This window comes from Triplophysa dalaica, chromosome 19, assembly GCF_015846415.1.
Source record: "Triplophysa dalaica isolate WHDGS20190420 chromosome 19, ASM1584641v1, whole genome shotgun sequence".
In the NCBI taxonomy this organism is placed as follows: domain Eukaryota; kingdom Metazoa; phylum Chordata; class Actinopteri; order Cypriniformes; family Nemacheilidae; genus Triplophysa; species Triplophysa dalaica.
In genome coordinates this window covers 18786295-18804585 of record NC_079560.1, presented here as the reverse complement: position 1 = coordinate 18804585, position 18291 = coordinate 18786295, and the positions used below count along the sequence as shown (strand labels likewise).

Here is an 18291-nt window from a genome sequence, read left to right as displayed (position 1 = left end):
TCTTCCCCATTTATTTATATTGTTTTTTCTAGGAGTATAGATATGTATACATTTCACTTAATGTGTATATTTACATTTTAATTTGTATTTATTTATTTATTTATTTTTTCTCTTGCTCTTGTTTGGGCGAACTTCGGGGGAATTTGGGTTCCTTAGATTTGAATATGTATACTTCTCCATTCAGAAGCTATGAATGTTATATTAAACCTGCAGATTATGATGCTGCCCGACATATATCTTCCCATATACTATATTTGGTTAATCATCATAATAATATGTATATATAAAAAAAGACTCATTACAACAAACAATTTAACGCACGGATGTTGAGGCGTCAGCCACATTGCGCCAGAGTCCTGTCACAATGGAAACTACACAATAGAATAGAATAGAGTAGAAGGAGCTTTATTGGCCAAGTATGTTTCCACATACAAGGAATTTGTTATAGTGACAGAAGCTCCACAGTGCAACAGAAAGACGGCAACAAGACAGAACACAGATGATAAAAGAATAATATACAAATAGGCAATGTACAAAACAGCAAAAAACATAATATACAATATAAACAATTATGTATGTACAGGTCTGATATGTGCAAATTTGGTGAATAATTAATTAAAAATAAGAGTTGTGTGTTCTGCAATTAATGTCAAGTGTTCATGAGGGGATTGCCTGTGTCTGGTCGTTCTGGTAATCAGAGTTCTGTAGCGTCAACCAGACAGTAACAGTTCAAAAAGGGAGTTAGCTGGGTGTGAGGGATCCAGAGTGATTTTACCAGCCCTTTTGCTCATTCTGGATGAGTACAGTTCTTTGAGAGTGGTGATGGTTGTACTAATGATACTTTTGCAGTCAGGACTACCCTCCGTAGTCTTCTGAGATCAGATTTGGTAGCTGAGCTGATTTGGACAGTTATAGAAGTGCAGAGGCTGGACATGATGATGGCAGAATAGAACTGTCTCAGCAACTCCTGTGGCAGGTTGAACTTCCTCAGCTGACGGAGGAAGATGGAGATGGTTGTCTAGTGGGTTAAACCACTGAACTGGTAAATCAAAAGGTTCCTGGTTCGATCCCAGCAAGCCACCAGCAGTGTGTCCTTGAGCAAGACACTTTACTCCATGTTGCTGCAGGGGGATTGTCCCTGTTATAAGTGCACAGAATTTGGGTTCCTTAGTCGCTTTGGATAAAAGCGTCTGCCAAATGACTAAATGTAAATGTAAATGTAAGTACAGCCTCTGCTGGGCCTTTTTGACAATAGATTCAATGTGAGTGTCCCACTTCACGTCCAGAAAAATTGTGGTGCCCAGGAATCTGAATGGTTCCACTGCAGTCACAGTGCCGTTCATGATGGTGCGTTTGGGAGAACAGTGGGCTTTCTACTGAAGTTCACGATCATTTCCACGAGCAACTAACCCTCCGACACTAGAACAATAGAAATAAACTTGTTTACGATCAGCTGCATCTAAAGACTCTTTTATTCTCTCGTCATAATGATAGGTACATATACATTTTTGATTTAACCATTAATGGTTCAAGGAATGTGCTTGTCAGTAGGATCATTTTGGAGGTGGACTATTGATAAAACATATAAACAACATTCCAGTCCAGTCAATTTGGTATGTTTTACAGAACCTTTCTTTTTAACATGTTTATAGATGTAGTTATGACAGACATCGGAGATGTCAAATCAACAATATTGATTTATTGTTTAAGCAAGAAAATAGAGCGCCCTTTCATTCTTCCATTATTACTTCCCTGTTTCTTACTTTTTCCTTGTTATTGTATACTGTAGATGGAAGAAAGAACAAGACACTGTCGATTCAACAGAAAAGTCACAGCTAAATTAAACATCTTTACTAACAGCAGTAAAGGACAGCAAGCAATTATTCTGATTTATAGTGTTTGTGCAACATTTAAAAAAAGTAAAAAGTAGCTGAATTAAGGTGTACAGATTTGCAATAAATGCAAAAATAAAAGGATACAGTAGCCATTATTTTTTTGGAGAGCTATTTTAAATGTCTGTTCATACAATTAACAATATATTGCTGCTGTGAGGTAACAGTGTGGTGCACACTCAAGGTGTGTGGGTGTCTTCATACTGTAGCTTCATGTGTGTGAGCATGTGAGGAGAGGAGGGGGATGCAGCTGCCATGGCAACGGGTGCTGTGTATGGAATATAGCAGCCAGTCGCAGGCAGCCAGCAAAATATCCATCCTTCCTTTCTCATTTCAACTACACTTTTCTAGAAACATACTCTCTCTACAGACCAGACATATAAACACATTTGTGTTGCAGAACAATCATCATTTGAAGCATACACACACATCCAGGATGGCGACCATCACCTGCACACGTTTCACAGAGGAATATCAGCTGTTTGAAGAACTAGGAAAGTAAGTAATTATTTTCATGTGTTCTGTCATTAGATTAAAAAAAATAATAATTGGTGTTTATTTTTACACAGTTTTTAAGATAAAATCAAAATATCAGGATGTTATTTAAACAAATAAATGTTTTTTATTTCCTGATGTAATTGACTAAATAAAATCAGACTAAACTACTTGCCTTACAGATAAGCAAGTGTTTACTAACTTTTTTTAAATGTATGTGTTGTAAGGTTCACTGCGGGATATAAAGAGTGATTTATGAGAGCTTTAAACATCAGTACAGATCTATATTGACATGATATTATGCTTAAAAAAACTGGTAGCTGCTAACAAACTGACTGGATTATGTATATGCACAAGAATTTAGAAGGAATGTGGATTTTATCTTTGAAGAATCCAGAATTTGTAAATTTAGACATGGAATTTAATAATATGGTCATGCAGAACACAAAATGAATCATTTATTTAGTTATATTTTTGCAGCACAAGATAAAATGAAATAAAACGATCCATATTACATCTCATAAATGTTGGTGATTAAAATTGTCAAGATGATGGTTATACGTGTAAAATTGTTCACAAACCAGTATACCAGTAATATCTAGGCAGTTTTTAAAACATCTTTTCTTTTGCCATCCGCCCACTTCGCACTACACACTTTTTTTCTGTGGGAGCGCAGTGCATACTTGTTTGCTTGATTTAAGAGCATGTAACACTTCTACAAAGATGGGTATCTAACTCAATCTGGCCTTGTGCCCACTGCAGTACTCCCACACACACCACTTTTACTGCACACACACATTACTTTTTCTGTTTGTGGGCAGTCAAACTGCTTACATAATTGCATTTGTGGGTGGCAATTCCATATCGGCACTGAGAAATAGTGCAATTCAATATATTAAATCTGATTCTTTTCTTAGAGTTTATATTTGCCAGGGTATACCCTACTTCAATGTTAAAGACTTGTTTTTTTGTGCATTTTTCTGGTTATTAGGGGAGCCTTTTCTGTGGTTCGAAGATGTGTGAAAGTTCTTTCAGGGCAAGAGTTCGCTGCCAAGATCATCAATACAAAGAAGCTTTCAACTAGGGGTAGGTGAATATATTAGTCCTACATACAGTTCAAATGCAAAAATGCTTTTTGACAATTTTTCCACATTGATTCACATGAACATGAATAGACTCAAAACCATATCTATAGTTAATCCTTCACCTATCAATAATACATCTAAAGTCAAGTTTATAAAGTTTGTGACTTACTTGCCCTGACTGGAATGACACAAATATAATGTGCCATTATTTATACAAAAATTTGAAATTAATTTATGAATTTATATATTTATGAGTGGACATAAATTCATTTAAACGAGGACACTCCATGTCCTCGTGAAGTGCTCTATCGGCAGATGTCAGTGACTGTGGCCTTTAGCTTCATTGTTAGAGTGCCTGCTTCCCATGCTGGACCAATTGGTAGTCACTCCTCCCAGGGATTCCATAGGGTCGTAAGCACGGAGGTTTAGGCACATGGGCACTTAAAAAAAACTGAACTATGCTGGAACGACAGAACTTGCGACCATGGTTGGCTACGATGCTTTTGCGTTTTTAATCAGCATTTCTACATTAAAAAGGTCTTTCCAGAATGTCCAATAATAAAGTCTCTCAACGGTAATGGGGAAGACTGAGAGAATGCCACACATGAACTTCTATTCATGCTTAATATTACTGATTACTGAGTTTAAACTGCCAGGATTAATTGTATTTACTTTACACTATTTAGGCAATGTAACCCATAACTGCTAGATGCAGCTCTGATATGTTTCCCATTTTTAAAACTCTATGCATTTATTTAAGGTTTCATTTAACTTGAAGTCCGTGCTTACAAAGATACTTGACATTAAATTGTGCACTGAATTTTCAATTCATCAAAACTCTGTGTGATATAGCCTGTCATTGCATCAATAAAAACGCTGCACTGGATTTTTTAGGGACCATTCATTTTAAGTTTCATTTTGCTCTTGGTATTACCCATGTGTTCTTCACTTTTCATTTTTACAATGTGAGAAAATGAATAATTCACTACGTTGTACATTATAGCTTAACAGGCTTTGACATAATCGTGTGTGTTTATGTTCATTCAAGGACCAAATGCCTTGTTCTTAATGTGTTTGTTGTGTTGTATCACACAACACGACAAACCACATCCAGTGTGGACAAAATTTCTAATTATAATGAGCATCGCTCCACGAGGCATCCTGTGTTGACTGGGTGAGAGTAAGTCTATCTATGGATGGTTTCAATAGCAACAACATAAATACACATTACTATACATCCATCCTTTTTTTGACTGAAAGAATAGAGTCCCTGTTGTGTAGAATACTTCTAACAGCAAGCAAAAGCAATCAGACGTAAATTACATTACCTAGCAACCCAAAATTATGTCTAGCTAGTAATATTGTGGGTTACCAGTAGAAGAACCAGGAGCAGATTGGCTGTCTGTAGCATGTTCATGCGGGATAAAGGGGTGTGTGGTGGGCTGCTCTTGGTGAAAAAAATCAAGGTCCACTTTCTTAGTCTCAGTCCACCCCTGAGAGGAACTATTACTTTGTTATACTTGAATACGGCAGTTACTAAGCCCCTTTATCAAATTGTTTATTTAATACAATCAATATACAGTTCAACATTATTATAAATTCATATCTTAAAAATTGTTATATTACTAGCAACGTGCAAAACTGATAAACGAACCGACCGGATGTATGACATAAGCAGTATTCGTAGTGTATCACATTCGGATTACGTCCTATGTTGAGTCGGCAGTCAGCCTTCAGCTGGAACTCTACTCTCTAAAACCTTGCAATCTGCATCAGAACACGTTTTGACCCCTTGGAGGCATATGGATTAGTCTTATGATGGAGGATATCATTACTAAGCTATTACCAAGTTATTGTCACGGTTCCCTTTCCGTGTTCCCCACGGACCACGTTTCCTACTATCTTCTACGCTCCCTCACCTGTCATCTCCAGATTCCCTGACTCCAGCATGAAGGCCTCTGTGACCATCTCCAAGGCCTCCTGAACTCCTTTGCCAGTAGCATTGTCCTGGAGGCTTACCCAGTCAATGAGTTTAAAATAAATTTTATCAGTTAATTGTTATGTACTTTGCAGCAATTCAGTTCAACAACTCAATTCAATAGTTTTTTAAGTAACTTTAAAGTAGACCTTTTTTGCCCTAACGTGAAGTCTAAAATAGTGTCAAATGACAAACTGTTGATTTCAACCAGTGTTTTTTTTATTATTATTAGTGATGCACTAAAAAGGAAAAATCTGGACACCATGCACTGAATTACAAACTGTACATTTAAAATTGCTTTTGTTCTAAATGAAATATTAATAAACTCCATTAATGGTGAAAAACTTAACACTGTAAAACATGATAATTCTAATATTCAATGAAAGTAAATGTCACTGCCCGTTGCTGGCATAAACCACCTAGAGGGCAACACGTTGCGGCAGGTCTGGCAGGCTTGGCCCTGGCCAATGGAAGCGGTTCCTGATACGCTGGATGGTGTTGTTGATCCAAAAAGTTAAATTAAAAAAATATTTTCCCAAAAGTCTTTGGGATCATCAAGTTGTTTTCTGGCAAAACTGAGACAAGCCTTTATGTTCTTTTTGCTCAGCAGACTATTTTTGCATAGTCTCTTCCTTATGGTGGAGTCATGAACACTGACCTTAACTGAGGCAAGTGAGGCCTGCAGTTCTTTGGATATTGTTGTGGGGTCTTATGTGTCCCCTTGGATGAGTAGTCGCTGCGATTTTGGGGTCATTCTGGTCAGCTGGCCACTCCTGGGAAGGTTCTCCACTGTTCCATGTCTTTGCCATTTGTGTATAATGGCTCACACTGTGGTTCGCTTGAATCCCAAATCTTTTACCAAATCTCAATTACTTACTTACTCATTTGTTTCTCATGTTTTGTTTGGATCTCGGCATGATGTGTAGCTTTTGAGGATCTTTTGGTCTACTTCACTTTGTTAGGTAAGTCCAATTTAAGAGATTTCTTGATTGCAAACGGGTGTGGCAGGAATCAGGCCTAAGTGTGGCTAGAGAAATTGAACTCCGTTGTGAGAAACCACGGCTCTCACTAAATCCTTGGTGTTTCGAGGCTGACGTAATCATCCAAAGTGTTTATTCATCAATTTTAACAATCATAGGTTTAGATGGTTAGAGAAAGGTTAGGGTTAAGGTTTCGTTCAACTTGAAACCAAAGATTTAGTCAAAACCAACAAGCCACATCCACGGATCTGACTCGAAACACCAAGGAGCTGATAATCCACAGTAAAGTTATGTTTTAACATGGGGGCAAACACTTTTTCACCCAGGTCCATGTAGTTTTGGATTTTATTTTCCCTTAATAATAAAAATCTTCATTTAAAAACTGCATGTTGTGTTTACTTGTGTTATCTTTGAATAATATTTAAATTTGTTTTATGATCTGAAATTATGATGCTATTGTCATTTTACCGCCCACCGAGAAAGAACTCACCTCATTGGTTCCAAAGTCATCTTTGATATCTCCCCAAGAGGTAATCCAGAGATACGCTACCATATGACAGGAACATTCACCGCATGTGGACTTGATCTGGTGGAACAGTCATACACGTTTCAGGCTCTTCAGAGACTGTATACACATCTGAAGGGGGTTCCGCTACAGCCCTTTCACAAGGTATGCCCACTGGTGCTCATACGCTCAGACCAAGTTCACCTCATTACGTTCAAAGAACCTATTCATCAGGGCACCATAGGGTGACCCGTGTACAGATCTCGTCTGGGCACTCCAAGGGGCAGAGATGTATAGTACTGGCCATGCACCAGTTACTTTCTAAGTTACATTTGCATATGCACGATGGCGCCGGAATGCATGGCTGCTTGTCTGCTCTGTGGCATATTCGTTTTGCTTTTTTATCCTTCTTTTAACTCAAAATGTTTTAACATTGATTATATATGATTTACAAATGCTCCTAAATATCAGAGGCTCTATGATGAGACTTCAATACTCAAATAACCCAACCCCCCCTTCTTGACGATTGCCCCAGCCTGTCAGACCCGGCTGCCATGGAATTTTCCTTGAAGAAAGCTTTGCAGAAGAGGAAAATGAGGGGATTTTGCGGTCTTTCTCCATAATTACATGGTTTGGATCGTTTTCAACTTGGGCTTGGAAGTGGCCGTTTTGCCTTGTGGCATTTGATCAAGGTGACATATCAGTGGATTTAACCTTTGTCTCAGGATAAACTTTCCAACTGTCTGACACCAGGTCTTTGCCGCGGGGGTGTAAATCCCTGCAATATTTGCTTGTTGTGGTGTGCAGCATTCATTTCAAAAACGGGATTTTCTGTTAGTCACAGAGACCTGGCTGAATGGGGGGATACAAGCACTTTCTCTGAACTAGTGCCCACAAACTGTTCTTTTTTGAACCGCCCTATACTTTGTGGTGGACTTGCATCGGTGTTCAAAAGCAGTTTCTGTTGTAGAGTTTTAAAGACTAAATCTTTTTTTTTTAAGTACCTCTGTTCCAGTTAAATTAACAAAATTTTTGCTGCGGTTTATCGTCCTCCAAAACCAAATAAGGACTTTGTAAAAAAATCCTCAAATTTCTTAAGTGACGTTGTTCTTAGATATGACAGACTTTTGATCGTGGGGGACTTCAACATTCATGTTTGGTGTGAGCTAAACTCTTTGGCCAAGGATTTTATTAGTTTGGTAGACTCTTTTCATTTTGCTCATGTGGTGAATGGTGCATCTCAAAAACCTTACAACTTGTATTGTTACAAGGTATTTCAATGTCTGAACTTGAAATATTTGAATTAAGTTTTTCTGATCATGACCCTATGATTTATTTCTCGCATGCTTCCAAATGAGGTTTGAAAGACTAGGAGGTTACCGCAGCAGACTCACTTTTACCCCTCTTCTAGTGATGATTTGTCTTCGCACTTTGAGGAGCCTTGTCGTATGTATAATCTTGACAGAAATTTTGATGAACATCTTAAGCTGCTAAACTCAATCTGCAATGATATCTTAAACTCTGTAGGACCATTGAGAGAAAATGACAAGAAGCCAATCCTGAACCTTGGTTAAATAGCACTGATCAAGATCTTAGACATGCATGTCGCAGAGCTGAACGGAAGTCAAAAAGATAGAACCTTCAGTATGCGACACCTTTTAAAGATTTTTTTCTTTTTTTAAAGATGATATACAGTAGTTGACATAAGACAGCATATTATACCTCCAAATTGTGATTGGTCTGATCCCTCTCTTTGTACTTCTACCTTTAAAAAATTTGAAGACAATCCCTTTAAACTCCTTTCAAGATATTATTAAGCGGCTAAAACCTTATACATGTCCGTAAGACATCATTCCTACATGGTTCTTGATTCAGGTCTTCGATGTTATTGGGCCAAATCTCGTTTTACAGAATACATCATAGAATCCTTATATCACGCCTTGAACAATGTGTGGGCATTACAGGATGTGCTCTTGGTTCCCCAGGGGTCCATTTTGTCCCCTGTTCTGTTTTCATTATATATGCTTCCTCTGGGGTCCATTCGTACCAAACATGGGCTTTCATTAAATTTTAATGCTGATGACACCCAAATCTACCTGCCCTTGAGGAAAAATGGCATAACAACAAGCCAACAAGCCATGGCTAGTTTTTGACTGTTCCCTACCGATACCAGGTCCTGTCTCTGAATGATCACCTCCTCCCAGGTCCCATGCTTGGACCATAACTGTTAGGGGTACTCCTGTGATTCAGACAGCATCCTAAGGCAGTAAGCACCGATATTATTGCCATTTTTAACCAGGTCCATCTGCTGCCGAAGGACAAGCCTTTCCTCAATTTCATCAGGAGAGATCTGCAGAGCGAAAACCCCCCAGATGTCATCGATTGGCAGGTGTAACCATTCAGCACAACAAGCAGTCCATGCTGTGCCATTTTTGTTCTGCAGCACCATGATTACAACTCTGATGCCAAATATCCATATAGTAAACCAAAGCTTCTATGTGGATAATTTCCTCACAAGTTTTCATACTGTATCTGCAGCCAAGAATGCTGTAGATCAGTTACGCAACATGTTAACAGAAGGAGGGTTTGATCTAAGACGGTTGGCCAGCAGTCATCCAGCAGTGGTAGCTCATCTTCCGGCTGAGGCACAGTCCTGCCACCAGTGGCGGACTGGGCATCTGGAGCACCAGGAGATTCCTGGTGGGCCGCTGGCAAGAGGTAAAAAATTCAGTCCAAAAAGCCAGAAGCCATAAAATAACATCACTTTTCTATGCAGATGGATAAGTGAGAAGATGGTGCGTGTGCTTGCGAATGTACTGCCCTCCCCCTCCCTGGCTGTTGTGATTTAATGGTTTAATGCAGCAGCGGTAACAAGTGCTTGTCAGTGTAAAAGACCTGGTTCATAGAATTCCAGCCAATCAAATTACAAAGATCACGCAGAATACAGCCAATCAAACTCAAGAAAACAGAACTTTCAGCCAATCAAATTAAAGGAGGCAGAACTTACTGTCGGTAGGCGGGTGCTTAACATGCGCAAACCTCAATGTGGGGATTCAGTTTTAATGATGACCATGTAGTGAGATGTAAGAAGGCAAACATAACAAAGCCAACTGTTGTACAAGAAAAATGTTAAATGGTAAGATACAGACACAAACTACTTAACTTTTGAGAATTTTGCTGCTGAAAACTTTGAAAAATTGGTTGTTCGAGTTAATATGTCTAAAATCCAGGGCCGTACAGAGACCTTTAAGTGGGCAGGTGCTCAAAGTAAAAAAGAGGAACATGGAACTAGGCGTTAAACAGGGCTGTTCTCAAAACATCAGTTCTGTTTATTGTGACAAATTTATTGTGGATATACGTATCAATACAGAGGCTTCTGTTTTTATATACCAGCCAATGCTGTCATGCAGTTTTGAAAAAGAAACATTACAGAAAAGACCATGTTTAAAAGGTAAAAAATATTTTCTTTGGACCTATTAATAACTCTGAGATTAGAAATTGACGTTTATTAAGTTTTTCAAATTTATAGGTTTTTCCTCTCTGTTATACAGAATAATAAAGAACAACTGTGTAGGACATGGTAACTATTAAAAAATAAACGTGGCCCCTGACGTATTGTTTTGTAAGATTGTAGGCAACAGGCTTTAAAACACTGTGGGCTGACATAACTTACAGGGAGCAACTGAATTTGAAGGGTTTGCTGGGGATGTTGCTTCTGATACTGCTCGAAGTCATCTGTGACAATAGAAATTAAAACAAACATGGGACTTATATTAGCTGATTAAACAATTGTTATTTGACCATGATAAGATGTACAGATTGCTGAAAATGTGTGGAACTGTGTCATTTGACTGACCTTCTGTAGTTGATGCCAAGGGCGATTCCTTACATTTCTTACAGTGGCTGCTGCACAACACGAGCTGCAAGGTAAAAAAGATACCGAACTCAAAAATGTTTTTAAATCTGGGAATGAGTGGGAAAAATCTATGTAGACAGAGATATGTGTGCGTTTTGCTTGCTTCTGTCTACAGCATGCAATATTGTGATCAAGATTATATTGCATTGTGACTCTGTGATATAGTTGAATTTTGATTGATTACATGTTTAACAGAAAATATAAATAAAGATGCGTCTAAATGTGTCCTAAATCTAAACGAGGAGCATTATTCTTACCAATAAGTGGAGGAGCTGTTGTGTTTTGTTACAGCATTTTCCTGTTGGCCATGTCCCTAAAAATGTCTGTTACATCACTGACATTTACAGGAATATCCTTGTCAATGACCAACAGAAGAAGCTAAGATAATCTCTCCTCCTTGCAAAGACTGCAAAGTTCCACACTTGCTGTAGACACTGGAAGCATGCCATATGTCTTTAGCAGCTGTCATGTTGGGAGAAACTAGATGTGCATTGTTTTCCTTGACCACTAAAAGAATAGATGACACATTAACTGGTGGTGGGCACGAGTTCTGTCTGCAATTTGTCTTCCTCTTCAATGTTATAAAACTGGCAAAGTTTCTTCACAGCTTCGAGTGCTGCGGTTGCAATGCTTGCTGTTTTTCAGTTCTCTGGGACTGCCAGGCAATGAAAGGCATGCAAGATTTCCCATGTCGAATTATATCCTCATTTAAAGTGTCTCTGAAGTTCTTGTGTCATTGCGTCCACAAAAACATAATACACTTTAACACGGTAGTAATCCGGCAAAGTTGGAAAAGCCCGGTCAGTTGTAGCTGATGTGGCAGCAAACTTGAACTTCTATGGCATTTTCCTCAGATGGAGGATCCAGGCCCACTGATGCAGCATTCTCTGTAGCCTGTTTATAGATGTTCTCAAACTCTTCTTCTGTTTTGCTCTAAGCCAGCCTCCTTGAAAAAAAACGTCAAGAATGCTGTATAATGCAGCCAGGTCCATGTCTTTCTGCTTCAATGCATCAGATGCAACTGCAGTTACCTGGAAGATTGGACAGGGGATTTCCAGACACAAGAAGAACTCAAAATTTATGCTTTTTAGGAAGATCATTGCATCACCAGATGAGTCTCACCAGAGTTGAACCTTCACTTTCTCAAAAGGCCCAAGAGTATCTGAAGCTCCAGTGGACGTTGATCGTGGTGCTTTCTTTTCTGCATTTCAATAAATGCAGACAACCGTTTTGATGTATTGGCCATAAAAGTGTAAAATTTTCCAACTAAATTGAAAAATTTTACAAAACAGATGTTTGACTTTTGCACTTTCAATACCAGCAGCAAACTAAGCGGCTGCTTAGGGCCTCGCCGCCACTAGGGGGCCCCAAAGAGCACATGAAATTACAGCTTTTTTCTGATATATTCACAAAACATACATTTTCTCACATACGGCTGTAACAATTGTTTTCTGTTTTGTTTGTCAAAATGACATTGAAGAATAAATCATCCTCAAGGCTTTGATCAATAATCCCAAAAGCTTTGTATGGTCTGTGCTAAAAATTTAAAGGGATAGTTAAAATTAAATGATCAAATGTTTTGACAACCACAATACACATAATGCCAGGTTTATGTGTTCTTGTTTTTATGACATTCCTACATCCCAAACACATCTACAACTAAATTGGGTGTGAATTGGGTGTGTTAGGTTTAAAGTGTCCGTGCTAATAATCAAACACTGATAATAGTCGACTGTATTGGGGCACAGGGGGACCCCCAAATAATATTCTGCCTAGTACCCCGTAAAGGCTTGGGCGGCCCTGAATACCAGATTTAGGCAGTGTGCCTAACAGTGCACATACAAAGTTTTCGGATATTGCCTTAGTATTCTGAACTGCAGTCCCTCATAACCTTAGGTCATTTTCATTTTCTTCCAGTAGAGCCATCACAAGGCTTTCAAGAGCATCTCCGCTTCTTGAACGCACATTGCACGGCTGAATAAATATTTCCTTTATTTTCATATTGTGTACATATCTCACAACAAAGGAAACCTGTTTAGTGGGACACATCTGTTGTTTCATCCATAAGTATAGAGAAGATTTTGCTCTCTTCGATTTCTTTTTTGATTACATGTTTTACATATATGGCCAAAACTTTGATCAGTAATTTTGGGTTCTGTTCTCTCTCTCTTTGTCTTTTGCAGCTTGCAACTCCTGGTCACCTACTTTAAAAGCTGCCTCAAGAATTTTTTTCTTGAATAAATTCCACCTCACCATACCACACATTTGAGCCTCTGAGGCACTGTGCTCTTTAATTTTTTCTAAAGCCTTCCTCCAGCAATTTAACCCTACAGTTTTCTGGTTTGTGTGACTCTTGTACTGTCCATATTTCATAAAAACATGGCAACTGAAACAAAACATGGCATCAGTGCTAGGAGAATATTCTAGCCATGGGTTATTTTCAAACCACTTCTTCTGAAATGAACGTCCCTCTACATTCTTGAGAAAAGATAGGACTGGTTGGCATGGTCCAATATTATCACGCATTTGAATGAAGCCCTCATCATACTTAATATTGAATTGTAGGTCTATCTAGGAACAAGGCACAACTCCTCTATTTTTAACCCACACCACTACTCTTGCACCTAATCAATAATAAATGCACCTTACTGTATTGATACAAAACATCTGATACACTGCAATATAGTAATAATTATTACTATTACTATTGTTGTAGTTGATGGGTAAAATGTAATACCTTCGCGGTGTAAACAAATGGTAGGCTACATGTGTTATTCTTACCCGATGTGCTTTTCATAAACCAGCTGGAAATGGATCCACTGCCTTTTGCTGCCTCAAGCAGCTCCTTCATTTTTTGCTCGATTCTCCTCTCTAACGAGGCATCTTTGCACTGTAGAATAAACACAAATGGACACTTCATACCTTTTCCTGAAACCTACAAATAGGGCCATATCTCCATCACTCTGCATGTTGATGTCAAGTCTGGTATATTAATAATTTTATATTGACATTTATTTTAACGGGATATTACGGAGTTTACAGGCTGTAGTATTTTTGCATGTTTTACAAGTGCTGCGATAATTATTTTTAAGACACTCTACGTTTCTTAAATAAATAGGCTACTGTATAATAATAGTAACGTTACAAATTATGAATATTAACCTTAGTCATATCACATAACATAAAAACACCAACCTTCTCTACGCCTTTGAATTTTTTCTCCAACAAACAGCAAGAACGATTCAAGAGGTAAACATGCACTTTTGTTTATATTGATGTGTGTAGAAGTAAGACTAGCTGACACCATCTAACGTCATTTCAGTTCAGTTAAGGGCAGGATGCACACACACCGCTATATAAACAAGCCGCTCTTGTAAAATATTACTCCTAGTCAGGTGATTTTATGTACTGCTAAAATATTATTAGTTAATTTGACAAAAACTTAGTTTGGGGCAGGCCTTGGGCAGGCCAACTCCGTCAATATGCCTGTCCGTTTACAGAGTCTGAGCATCACATGCACTATGACTTGATATTTTTGTTTCAGTGGAATTTTTTTCATGCATTTCTGCATGGTTTCTACAAGATTGTCGGATCTTTGAGAAAAATTATGTAGTTACATTTTTGCATTTTAAACAGCAGGTGTCTAACACAACACATATCACAAAACATTTTTTTTAATTTTGGATGATGTTATGAAAGATGCTAGTGGTAATTCTGAAATTGAAAGAGTGTTCACAACTTATGTTCACCAACAAAATCTGAGTCTATTGTATATTGTTCAAAACTTATTTTTCAGGGTAAGTCCAGTAGGACCATTAGCTTGAACAAATATTATTTGGTGTTGTTTAAGAACCCTTGAGACAATACCCAAAATAATGTGCTTGCTAGACAGATGCGACCCAGAAACAGAATTTTTTTATGAAATGTCATCAAGATGCTAACAGCATTCTTTTCGGGTACCTAATGATTGACTTTAAAGCGAAAACACCAGAGCAATTTCGTCTCGGAACAGATCTGCTCTCACAAAATCCTGTTGTATACATTCAGAAAAGAAGACACTAACGTAATTGGAGATGTCTGCAAGACTTGTAAGACACCTTGCTCTTTTAAAGTTGTTATTAAAAGCTACGTCTAAACAAAGACGTGTTCTTTTAGAGGGTGCCACAGACGATTTCATTTTAACATTGTGCGAAGTGGCTCTTAACGTACTCCATGGTAATGTACCACTAACACCACAGCAATATCAAAAGTTGAAGAGAAAATCAAAATTGTTACGGACAAAAAGGGGTAAATGAGTGTGCAAATTTCACAGGCCATCTGAGCCATTGTAACAGCAATACTGTTTTGTTACCTTTCTTCTTCTTGTCTAAATTTTTTTCAACTTTAAATGTCTTGTTTTTCCCTACAATCATTTTTTGTATTTTATTTTTTCATAATAAACTCCCTCGATAACATCTCCGTCCTAATCACTCAATCTTTAGACAGGTGGGTCTGGTGGGATACATGTGGTTATGGTGAAAAACTCTTGCGTGTGTTTTCCTCATAGCCTTTGGTAAATGGACCTCTAAATTTAGAAATTCGAACAACATCACCAACTTTGTATTTAAATGCGGGTTTGACACGGCGAGATCTGCTATCACCATATAGATTATGTAGCACCACATGTTCATTTTCTTTATTTACATCAATCGGCCTCATCTTGATGCTCCTATGATGGCAGGCGTTGCACCCCTGCATTATGTCTTGAAGTATGTCGATATAGCGTTTTGAGTTTGTCGCTGTTAAATACCTCCACGTTCTACTTTTTAAGGTTCTGTTAAACCGTTCATCAACACATGACTTTAATTCAGAGGCTGTTGTGAAATGTGTAATAGTATACTTTTTTGTGAGTTTTTGAAACTGTTTGTTAAAGAATTCTTTCCCTTTCCGTTTGTAAATTCTTCCTTCTTCCAGTATGGATTTAAAGGCTTTAGCCACTTTCTACACCAGTTGTTTTTTTTAACACACGTGGCCAAGCATATTTACTAAAATGATCTATGCATGTCAACAGAAAGTGATCATTCCTTAAATTTGGAATTACACATAAATCAATTACATACATACATAATAAGTCAATTATTCTAATAGAATTTCCAAATTCAGTCATCAGATAAAAGATTTTTCTGATAGTTACAGCAATTGTTTCACCTGCATTAATGCACATGTAGATCAAATCAGTCCACTCATTTGACACATTTCTTACAACAGACATTAGTTTCTTGAGGTTTGTAAAGCGTTTAAAATCAACAATAAAAAAGATAAATCAACACCATTCATCAACAATCTTGCGAAATAAGTTAGTCATCTCACATCTTAAACGTCGTTTAAGTAGACATTTAGCCAACCCGTTGCATAGCATGAGTTCCCTATAACAGTGCTAGTCTCCATCAATTTGGACAAAAACTTTCCAACTGTCCGGAGCGTCATGACCATCTTTTCACTGTTGTTATCCACAAGTTTTCTCTGACTTGGAGAAGCTTTTCCAAGTCACACAGTTCGTGCAAAATTGTGTCAACTGATCCCTGAATCCTCAGGGGAGGGATCCTTAAACCACAATGGGCGATTGCTCAAGCTATGATGTGTTTAAGCTCTGGATTAACCATACCATGTGACAGTTCCTCAAAGTTAGTGTTAAAAAAATAGGCATCAGGTTCAAACGGAAAGCTGTGTCTAATTTGGCTAGGATGGTCGACTTCGCAACCGATAGAGTTCTTTCAGTTTTTTGTTGATAAGATGTTACAGAAGGACCACGACAGTTGCTTTTATGATCTTGAATCCATCAGCACGAATACATCCATCTGTGTTGTTGATTACCGCAAACGCTGCGGCTCCTGCTAATGCACCACCGGTGATGAAAGTCAGGTGGTGATACCCCAGATCTGTACAAAATTTATCCAACCAACTGTTGTCACAAGCTGGCAAATCGTTGTCCATTGGTGTTGCATTGTTGTCAGGCATTGCTGGAACCATCCAGGGGTTGATGGTGTAAGTGGTGGTCAACAGAGTTTCTTGAGACATGTTAACCGATTGTAGCGAGTGATCCAAACTGGAACCATTTTAATGGCTGTAGTATGTGGGTGGAGTTAAGCGGCGGTCCTTGGAGTTAGTGAAACACCTCTCTGGGTGGAACAACTTCACTTTAAAGGAAGAGTATTGTTCATAGAGATCACACTATTTAAACATTTTATCAATGCATGACATTTTTTTGTCAAGCATACAGACATCTTTCCAGTGAAACAAACATATCAAGTCATAGTGCATGTGATGCTCAGAATCTGTAATCGGACTGGCATGTTCTCAGAGTTTTGTCTTGTTGTTGCATCGAAAAATATAAACACAGTCATCCAGTAACTTTTTACTATGGTCCCCTACCACAAGATACCTTGTTTTAGGAATAACACCATCCCATTCCACGGTGTACAAAGGGTTGTCGCCACAGTAGTTAAAATCTCTCCAAACATAGTAAAGAAATATAAACCAGTCTTTGGCCGGAAAAATCAGACAGGGGTCCTGTGATGTGAAATCATCTCCAAGATCGCCTGTATAGAGTTGGACGCAGCACGATTTCTTGTCAAATAGATACCTCCCCACACGATTGCCAGACATAGAGAACTCACGTTTCACAAAATCATAGTCTTCATGGAGAAACTTTGTCAGACTAACTCTGTCTTTTCTGAGGTACAAAAGTCAGCTGTTCATCCATTTCCACAGATCCTCTTGTTGGTGAAATACACATAACCTTTTGGACTGTTTTAGGAGCCTTTGGAGCAGCCATTTTGCCAGTAGAGTTGGGTTTTTAAAAATACAGCTTTTCTTAACATTGTTTAGATACCCGAGTATGATCAGGGGGGTATGTGAAACAACGAGGTCTGGAAAATCTCAACCGCAGTCCTGCTTATTTCTTTAACTCATCTTTTATTGTTTTCATTCACAGGAGGTCAAAGACCAAGCATTCTAAAACCAATTCCTTATCTCTTATGCGGTGAAGGGACGTGTGAGGCAGCGAGGTCTGGACATTGTAAACATTTCACTGAACAACAACATAGGGGTCATAAATGTACACAGGATGTACGATCAAAGGGTCGATATCATAAAACACAGCAGGGGTCATAAATTATGGGTAATGAATTATGTTTTGACACTCTGTTTATCATATTTTCTTCTAATGTGCTACCAGTTGGTGGACGGCTAAGGAGGATGGCTAAATCGGATCCTGAGCAAATTCATCCCATCGTGCTGGACCCCAAACTCGCAGTAACAAGCTTTCCTGTGGCTCAGTGGTTAGAGCATGGCACTAGCAATGCCAAGGTCTTGGGTTCGATCCCAGGGGGTATCGCACATAGTCAGAAACTTATGTATAATACAATACTATGTAAATCACTTCGGATTAAAAGCGTATGC

The 18291-nt window shown here is 38.4% G+C and overlaps 1 protein-coding gene across 4 annotated transcripts in view; it reads left to right on the top strand.

The window, feature by feature from the left end:
* The first annotated feature begins 995 nt into the window (after window positions 1–995).
* Window positions 996–18291, top strand: part of camk2a (calcium/calmodulin-dependent protein kinase II alpha) — a 257071-nt gene continuing 239775 nt past the window's right edge. For all 4 annotated transcript variants that reach the window (XM_056730301.1, XM_056730300.1, XM_056730299.1 and 1 more), the window contains exons 1-2: window positions 996–2390; window positions 3379–3473. In XM_056730301.1, the coding sequence (XP_056586279.1) occupies window positions 2137–2390; window positions 3379–3473 (349 nt within the window). In that variant the 5' untranslated portion in view covers window positions 996–2136. The remainder of the gene's footprint in view (window positions 2391–3378; window positions 3474–18291) is intronic.